The following is a 9,454-nucleotide window of genomic DNA, read 5'->3' as shown; positions in this document are numbered from 1 at the left end:
CCACCACACCAATACTGAGGTGGGTCATCACAGTGCAGGAGGTAGCCATGTGTCACCCAAGCATGGCCAATGCGGAGCCAGCAGAGAACCACACAGTCCCTGCAAGAGGCGCACATCGAGGACTGCCACACATTCCTAGTCTCCTTAATGGCACGCAGCTTGTTGTGCATGCTGTGGTTATGCCGTTTCCACTCCCAAAGCCACAAAACCTTGCGGCGTAGGGACTTGAACGCAGGTCAGTTGCAGAGAAGCCAATCTCCATAAACTGTTTCCACGTAGCCTGCTTGGCCAGCCTGTCAGCAAGTTTATTGCCTGGGATTCTGACGTGACCTGGAGTCCAGTCAAACACCACTGAACGACTGGACCATACCAGGGCATAGATAGAGTTGCTACCAAAGGATGACGAGGGTAGCACTGGTCGATAGCTTGTAGGCGCTCAAGGAGTCAGTAGACAGAAGAAACTACTCCCCAGGGCACAAACGGATGTGCTGAAGAACACAAGATGGCCACCAGCTCGGCACTGAAAACACTGCAGCCATTGGGCAAGGAATGCTGTTCAATATGTCTTACATGGACATACGCGAAGCCGACACGAGCATCAGCCATTGAGCCATTGCTGTAAATCATTTGTGCCCTCGGTACATGACAAGAATCAAAAGGAAGTGGCAGCGGAGAGCCACGGGGTTAACTGAGTCCCTAGGACCATATGAAAGGCCCAGGCAAAGCAGTGGCCTTGGTGTACACCATGGAGGTGTACGTGAATGGACCTCAAGTATGGGTGGTAAAGGTAAGAACTCCAGTTCGGAAAAAAGGGATCGGACTTGAACTGCAATTGGAAGCCCTGACCTGGGCCACCGATGCGGAAGATGAACCACTGTGGGTGGGAAAATGAGACAGTGATTTGGATATCCTGGAGAATTACAAATGTGTGCAATGTAACTGGTCAGCAGATGTGTATGCCTAACCTGCAACGGAGGGACTCCGGCCTGCACAAGGACACTTGTCACCAGACTCGTCTTAAAAGGTCCTGTCGCGAGGCAAATGCCACAGTGGTTCAATGGGGGCAAGTAAATGCAACGCTGAGGGTGCCACTGAACCATAAGCCAGAGTCCCGTGGTCAAGACGGGATTGAACAAGGGCTCTGTAGAGCTGCAGCAGCATTGAGTGATCTGCACCCTAGTTGGTGTTGCTCAGGCAGCAGAGGGCATTGAGGTGCTGCTAGCACTTCCGCTTAAGCTGACGAAGGTGAGGAAGCCCCCCAAGTCAATCAGGTGTCGAAAACCAGTCCTAAGAATTGATATGTCTTCACTACAGTGAGTGGATAGCCATTAAGGTAAAGTTCTGGTTAAATGGTACAATGCCGAAAGAAATGCATAACACACGTCTTTGCAGCCACAAACTGGTAACCGTGGGCTAGAGCCCATGACTGCACCTTGTGGATGGCTCCCTGTAAGTGCCACTCAGCAACACCAGTAGTGGTGGAGCAGTAGGAAATGCAGAAGTCGTCTGCATATAGAGAAGGTGAGACAGACGGCCCTACAGCTGCTGCTAGACCATTAATGGCCACTAAAAATAGAGAGACACTCAATACAGAGCCCTGTGGGACCCCATTCGCCTGGATATGGCAGGAACTATGGGACGCACCTACTTGGACACGGAAAGTCCCAAGCGACAGGAAATTTCGGATAAAAATCGGGAGTGGGCCTCGGAGACCCCACTCATATAATATGGCAAGGATATGATGTCGCCAGGTGGTGTCACACGCTTTTCGTAAATCAAAAAAGACGGCAACCATGTGTTGGCGTCTGGAAAAGGCTGTTCGGATGGCAGACTCATGGGACACCAGATTATCAGTCGTAGAGTGACCCTGGTGGAAGCCACCCTGACACGCAGCCAGCTGCCCAGGTGACTCCAGAACTCAACCTAACCACCGACACACCATACATTCCAGCAGCTTACAAATAACGTTGGTGAGGTTGATGGGCCGATAGCTTTCCACATCAAGTTGGTTTTTACCGGGTTTGAGCACCAGAATGATGGTGCTCTTCCGCCATTGTGATGGAAAGATGCCATCGCACCAGATCTGGTTGAAGATGACGAGGATGTCACTTGCAGTCAGATGAGAGATGTTTAATCATCTGACTGTGGATCCGATCTGGCCTACGAGCTGTGTTGGGGTAATGTGCAAGGGCACTGAGAGGCCCTGCTCTGTGAATGGGGCATTATAGGATGTAGTAAATGAGAGGAATTTCCCTTCCAGCCACCGTCTGAAAGTGTGAAAGGCCGGAGGGTTATTCTCCAACACAGAGGCTCGAGCGAAGTGCTCGGCGAAGTGCTTGGCAATCGTGTTTGCGTCAGTAGAGAACATGCCATTTATGTTGCCACCTGGAACACCTGTTGGGGTCTGGTAACCAAAACAAGTTCGATCTATGCCCAGACGTGGGAAGGTGACACATGGCACCAAATGCTCCCGTCGTTTGATAAGTTTGCGAATGCAGGCACGCAGCCATTTAAAGGCTATGGGCTGCTCCACAGAAGGGTGCCGCCTATGCTGCTGTAGAGCTCGCCGATGCTCCTTAATTGCTTCAGCAACTTCCGGCGACCACCAAGAGACTGCCTTTAGCAGGGGGCACCCTAAAGAGCTGGGGATCATGTTTTCTGCCACAGAAACGATTGTTGTAGTCACCTGCTCAACCATCAAATCAATGTTACCGTGTGGGGGAGATTCAATGGTGACAGCAGAGGTGAAGGCTTCCCAGTCTGCCTTGTTTAAAGCCCACCTGGGCAGGCGTCCGTGGGCCTGATGCCAGGCCAGTGACCGGAAGATGGGAAAGTGGTCACTACCACACAGGTCGTTATGTGCTCTCCAGTGGATAGATGGGGGAAGTCCTGGGCTGCAAATTTACCAATCAATGGTCGAGTAACTACCATGAGCCACACTGAAATGTGTGGTGGCCCCAGTATTTAAGAGGCAGAGGTCAAACTGAGACAGTAAAGGTTCGACATCTCTGCCTCAGCCAGTAAGCACAGTGTCACCCCACAAGGGGTTATGTGCATTAAAATCACCGAGAAGTAGGAAAGGTTTAGGGAGTTGATCAATCAGTGCAGCTAATACATTCAGGGGTACTGCACCATCTGGAGGAAGATATACATTCCAGATAGCTATTTCTTGCGTCATCCTTATTCTGACAGCCACAGCTTCAAGAGGGGTTTGGAGGGGCACAATTTCACTACAGACTGAGTTTAGAACATAAACGCAAACTCCACCTGACACTTTATTACAGTCGCTACTGTTCCTCTAGTATCCCTTATAGCTGTGGAGTGCAGTGGTCCACATTGCCGGGGACCAGGTTTCCTGGAGGGCAATGCAGAAAGCAAGTGTAAAGCTTAACAGTTGCCATAACTCTGGCAGGCAGTGGAAGAAACCGCCGCAATTTCAATGGAAGATGATGTCATCTTGAGACTGCGAAGGCGTGGAACATTCAATGAGGCAGTTTACGCATCAGGGTCACCTGCTGCCACCGACTTTTCACCTGAGCAGTCTATATCCATTGTGTATGAAGGTTAGGTGAGATCTAGGTCCTCAGCGGACACCAGAATCTCCACCTCATCCGCAGACGCAGAGCTTGTAGGTAGCGGTGGTGTGGGTGCCACCGCAATTACCTTCGTCTTGTGGACTTTCTTTTTGGATTCCTCTCGCTGCTCCTTAGGTTTCCCTGGCTGGAAGGACTTCACTGATTCAGTCTCTGGGACTGAGGATGAGCATGAAGCCATACGACTAGCTGCTTTTGGGCTCTTCAGCATTGGCGTGAGCAACAGGGAGGAAGTGCCCCCCACCACCAAGGGGGAAGGTGTAGTCTTCTAGTTGATAGAGGTGAAAGGAATGCGAGGAATTGATGGGGCGACAACTGTTCTCCTAGCGGCGTTGTAAGAGGTGGTCATAGCCATAGGATGTAGGCACTCAAATTTCCTCTTAGCCACAGTGTAGGTCAGTCTGTCCAGTGTCTTATATTCCATGATTTTCCTCTTTTTTTGTAAAATCCTGCAGTCTGACAAGCAAGGTGAATGATGTGAATGACGCTCTCCGCAGTTGACACAGATGGGAGGCGAGGCACATGGAGTATTGGGGTATCCACAATCTCGACATGTGGCACTGGAAGTACAGCAGGAAGATATATGGCCGAACTTCCAGCACTTAAAGCACCGCATCGGGGGAGGGATACATGGCTTGACATCACAGTGGTAGACCATCACCTTGAAATTTTTGGGAAATGTGTCATCCTCAAAGGCCAAGATGAAGGCACCGATGGCAACCTGATTATCCATCAGACCCCGATGGATGTGCCGGACGAAATTAACACCTTGCCACTCTATATCGGTGTGCAGCTCATCGTCAGACTGCAAAAGAAGGTCCGTGTGGAATATAATACCCTGGACCATATTTAAGCTCTTATGGGGCATGATGGTAACAAAAACTTCCCCAACTTGTCAAAAGTGAGTAATGCCCATGACTGGGCAGACGATGTTGTTTTTATCAAGACTGACCCACAGCACAATTTGGACAAGCCCTCCACCTCCCCAAACTATCCTCCAAATGCTTCACAAAAAACTGAGACTTCACGGACTTGAAAGATTCCCTATTAACTCTCGTACATACAAGGTACCGGGGCGAATAAGCTTCACTGCCATCCTTGCTCTGGTGTTCCTCCCATGGTGTGGTCAGGGATGGGAACGATTTGGGATCATATTTCTTAGCACTGCCCACTGCCCACTTAGAGACTGCTGGTGGTGGACTACCAGCATGAGATGACACACTACGCTTCATGGCGTGTCATCTGCCCTGATGCCACCCATTCCGACCAGGGTCCCTCCCCACGGGCGCCACCCAATCTCTCAGCAAGGGCCACCTGTCAGGATGGTCATTGCCGAGAGTCCCGATGTCCCAGGGAGATGGGCATCTACTCCATGGCGTATGTAGGCAATTGACAGCGCAGGCATCAGCAGAATGATCCCTGTGTTGTCAGGGGGGCTACAACCAACAGCGTACATGGTGCCCCCACCACAACGGTCTGGCTACCATGCTGGATATGAGGTGCAAGGAATTCCATGGTCCTCTTCAGCGCAGAAAACGACACTGCATAGTGAGTGGAGGAAAATGCACCCAGGAAGGTGTCCTCGCTCAAGAGATGGAGGATGAGCGGGACTGCAATGCCACAATGAGAAAGTGGGCTAAAGATCTCAATGCTCAATGGACACGATGGACCATGTAAGGTGCCCTTCCCCAATTGGCTCGTCCTTTGGGAAAATTTTGAAAAATGGAGGTCAAACCCTACAGGGGACCATCACATAAAGGCCGAAAGGTGAGAGACTCCTTTTAGTCGCCTCTCATGACAGGCAGGAATATCTTGTGCCTATTCTAACCCTCGGGCTTGCAGGGGGGATTTTGCAGTAGGAGTTGTCATAAACTGAGGAGTCTTTCCACAAAGACACTGAGAGGGAGCACTTAAGCAAACTAGAATATTGTTGAGGTTCAGAGGATGACCAGAAAGCACTCCTGAGGATGTGGCAAGTAGTAATCTTGGGTAGTGTAGGTCTTATTTCAAAATATAATTGTAGCTGGAGCTGGCGTTCATAGTAGTAGTATTGTGTCAAAAGATTATAACTTTTCTAGCATTTTAAAAATAACATACATTTGTAAATGGCATGGAAAATGTATGTATATCAAACTGGTGGAATAATTCTTGGGAGAGGAGAGAGTGAAATGGCTGTGTATCTGGAGACAGAGTGCCTGGCAGAAACAGTTTGGAGGTAGGGAGAGGGGGGGGGGGGGGGTGAGAGAGTGCTGGTCAAGGATAGGTTAAGCAGAGATTAATGTTTTAACAGAAAAAATTAGTACATGCAAGAAATTCAATATCTGCACTATTTAGCACACATGAAAAATCAAGTCTGCACTTACTAGAGTCCTTATCAGATAATTCTGATGAGTACATCTGGAAAACGCTACGGGTCTCACTACGTCTATCTGATTGTTCCATTACATCTGCCTGGATTTGTTCTTCATACAAGTTTTTCCATAGTGCCAACATATTTCCAGCAGTATGGAGTGCTTGCTAAAACAAAACAGAAAGGATACATACAATATTGGCCAAAGTTTATATCCTAATCACATCAAATAAGAACTAGAAGTAAACAAACATAACAATTAATTAGGTAAAACAGTTTAAAGAGATAGTGAGTATATATCACACAAAAGTTTTCCACAAAACAGCGATTGATGACAACACAGGTGATGAATTAAACAAAAGCTATCCTCAGCTCTTGCCAATGGCCATGCTGCTGTGGTAACACCAGTTCCTGTCAGATCACTGAAGTTGAGTGCTGTTGGGCTGGGCTAGCACTTTGATGGGTGACCATGCGGTCTGCTGAGCGATGTTGGCCAGCGGGGTGCACTCAGCCCTTGTGAGGCAAACTGAGGAGCTACTTGATTGAGAAGTAGCGGCTCTGGTCTCGTAAACTGACATATGGCCGGGAAAGCGGTGTGCTGACCACATACCCCTTCATATCCGCACCCAGTGATGCCTGTGGGCTGAGGATGACACGGCGGCCAAGGCCTGTTCGGGTGGAGTTTCTCCTCAGCTCTTAGGATAATTTGAATACTACAGTGTTTTACTAGGGATGGTCCATAGGAGGTGGTATGCCTTGTTCCTGTGCCATCTTACCAAGGCAGCTGACAAACCTGGTGGAGTTGAGTCTCCCAGACCCCGTATTTGGTGGAAAATGTCCCCAACCCACCCACCCACCCACCCACCCTGAAAGTAATTTAAAACATTATACCTGAGAATAAATTGAGAATGAGTTCAGCTGTCCATAAGTCGTCTGCCAATTTTAGAGACAAAGGGCCTGGAAAATCATGTTTAGTAAGGAGAGACGGAGGAGGGGGCACTCCATCAAGATGTGAGCTACTGTTCATAAGGCTCTGCAAACACAATGTGGAAGTGACTTGTAGCAAAATAAAACTTTGGGTTAATCTGGTATGACCACTGCAGAGGCATGATAAAATGGTAGGAGGAACAGGAGGAGGAGAGCCATAATACAGCAGTAGTCTTTGTTATAACCTTTAATCACTAATAAAGTGCGTGGAGATACAAAAGTAGAAACACTCGCGGGTTACATGTTACTAACTCCGTATCTGTCACTCGACTGCCGGGCCGTGACATGCGGCCGGCGCCGTTCATAACCAGGTGGCGCTCCCGCGCTCGGCCGAGCTGCGGAGCGCCTCTATCGCCGTGTTCGCGTACTAACGTAGCGGCACTTTTGAATGTCGTGGCACTGTCACAACACTTTTCCCCCCTTGAAAAAAAAACGCTCACTTTCGTGGAGACACGGACAGTGCGGAGACATCCATGCCCTCTTGGGAGGTCCCGAGAAGATCCCGCGGAGAAACACGAGAGTATGGTCGAAAATGTCCAGGACGGAAGCTGGCGCGTGGAACGTGCCTCCTGGACGAGATGATGGGTGAAAACTCCGGAGCAGCATCCATAGGTGTCGTGGACCTGGGGGTGTGCTCCAGCGAGATGGGTCCCGGAGAAGGCGGCGTCGCGACTGGGGCCGGTTCCGGCGTACTCGGAAGCGGTAGCGAAGGCGGCGGCAACAACACGCCCGGAAGATCGGCAGCAGCGACAGGACTGGCTTCTCGGACTGGTGGAGACGAAAGAAGGGGCGGTGGTACCGGCGTGGCCACCACTCGTGGGCGCATCTGGTCGTAATGGCGAACAACCATGCCGCCGTCCGTACGTATTTCACAAAGCCGGCGGCCGCGAAGAGCCTGGACCACCCCTGGAATCCATTTAGGGCGAGATCCATACCCCCGTGCCCACACGTCGGCGCCCACCGGGTATTTTCCCGCACTAGGGGACACAGTACAAGGCCTGACAGGGTGAAGCAGATGCAGTAGGGTGCGCGGTTGGCGGCCATGCAAGAGTTCAGCAGGGCTGCGATCACCCAGAGGCGTGAAGCGATAAGAACTCAGAAAGTGCAACAGCGCGTCATCTGTGGAAAAATCACTAAGGAATTTTTTCATTTGGCTTTTGAAAGTGCGGACAAGGCGCTCGACCTCCCCATTCGATTGCGGATGGAAGGGTGGTGCTGTAACATGATGAATCCCTTGTCCAGTACAAAAATCACGGAAGGCCTGCGAAGAGAACTGAGGGCCATTGTCCGTGACAATCGTGGATGGAAGACCTTCTAGCGCAAAGATTTTTGACAAAGCCAGCGTCGTCGCCGCAGTGGTGGGCGACGGACAGCGAACAACAAACGGAAACTTCGAGAAGGCGTCAATCAACAGTAGCCAATAAGTGCCGAGGAAGGGGCCGGCAAAGTCAGCGTGCACCCGTTCCCACGGCTGCGCCGGATCAGGCCACGGAGAGGGCAGAGTACGAGGCGCAGCCAGTTGTTGAACACACTGAGCACACGCAGCGACCATGTGGGCGATGTCCGAATCGATACCGGGCCAATAAACGTGCCTGCGGGCCAGGGACTTAGTCCGAGAAATCCCCCAATGGCCCTCATGCAATAGTTTGAGAACAGCTTTGCGAAGAGAGGCGGGCACCACAACCCGTGGAGATGCGCCATCCGTGGCCAGAAGAACAACACCCTCACGAACAGACAGACGAAGGCGCAAGGCATGGTAGTTGCGAAGGGGATCCGACGCCCGGCCCTTGGTCCTGTCCGGCCAACCCCGCTGAACAAAACCAATCACCTGACGCAGGACCGGATCCCGCGCAGTAGCCGACGCGACCTGCGAACCTGTAAGTGGAAAACCCTCGACCGCACGACGTTCTTCCTCATCAATGTGGAAACAGAGGAGTTCATCGCGATCGAAAACCGGGTCGGGGCCCATCGGCAAACGCGACAACGCGTCAGCGTTGGCGTGCTGGGCCGTGGGGCGATAGTGAATCTCATAGTGAAAACGAGACAAGTATAAGGCCCAACGTTGCAGGCGGTGAGCTGCCTTATCCGGAAGCGACGCCGAGGGGCTGAACAGAGAGACCAGCGGCTTGTGGTCGGTGATGAGGTGAAACTTAGAACCATACAAAAAAACGCTGAACTTTTTCAGAGCATAAACGATAGCGAGCGCCTCCTTTTCTATTTGAGAGTAACGCCGTTGGGCATCGTTGAGGGTCTTGGAAGCGTAGGCGATGGGTCGTTCCGACCCATCCTCATACCGATGGGCGAGAACAGCCCCTAGGCCATACTGTGACGCGTCAGTCGCCAGAACCAAGTGCTGACCCGGACGGAATGTGGCAAGACAAGGCGCCGACTGCAAATGAGCCTTCAGGCGGACAAAAGCCTGCTCACACTCGGCGGACCAACAGAAAGGAACGTTTTTGCGTAACAGCTGATGCAGAGGATGAGCCACCGCCGCCGCGGAGGGAATGAATTTGTGATAATAAGC

The 9,454-nt window shown here is 51.1% G+C and overlaps 1 protein-coding gene across 1 annotated transcript in view; it reads right to left on the bottom strand.

The window, feature by feature from the left end:
• The window catches only part of LOC124556304 (tetratricopeptide repeat protein 7B-like), a 235,552-nt gene that overhangs the window by 50,524 nt on the left and 175,574 nt on the right, over window positions 1–9,454 (bottom strand). The window contains exon 12 of the mRNA XM_047130278.1: window positions 5,957–6,110. Coding sequence (XP_046986234.1) covers window positions 5,957–6,110 — 154 coding nt within the window. The remainder of the gene's footprint in view (window positions 1–5,956; window positions 6,111–9,454) is intronic.

This window comes from Schistocerca americana, chromosome X (assembly GCF_021461395.2).
Source record: "Schistocerca americana isolate TAMUIC-IGC-003095 chromosome X, iqSchAmer2.1, whole genome shotgun sequence".
NCBI classification, from domain to species: Eukaryota; Metazoa; Arthropoda; class Insecta; order Orthoptera; family Acrididae; genus Schistocerca; species Schistocerca americana.
This window is presented reverse-complemented; position numbering and strand designations above follow the sequence as displayed.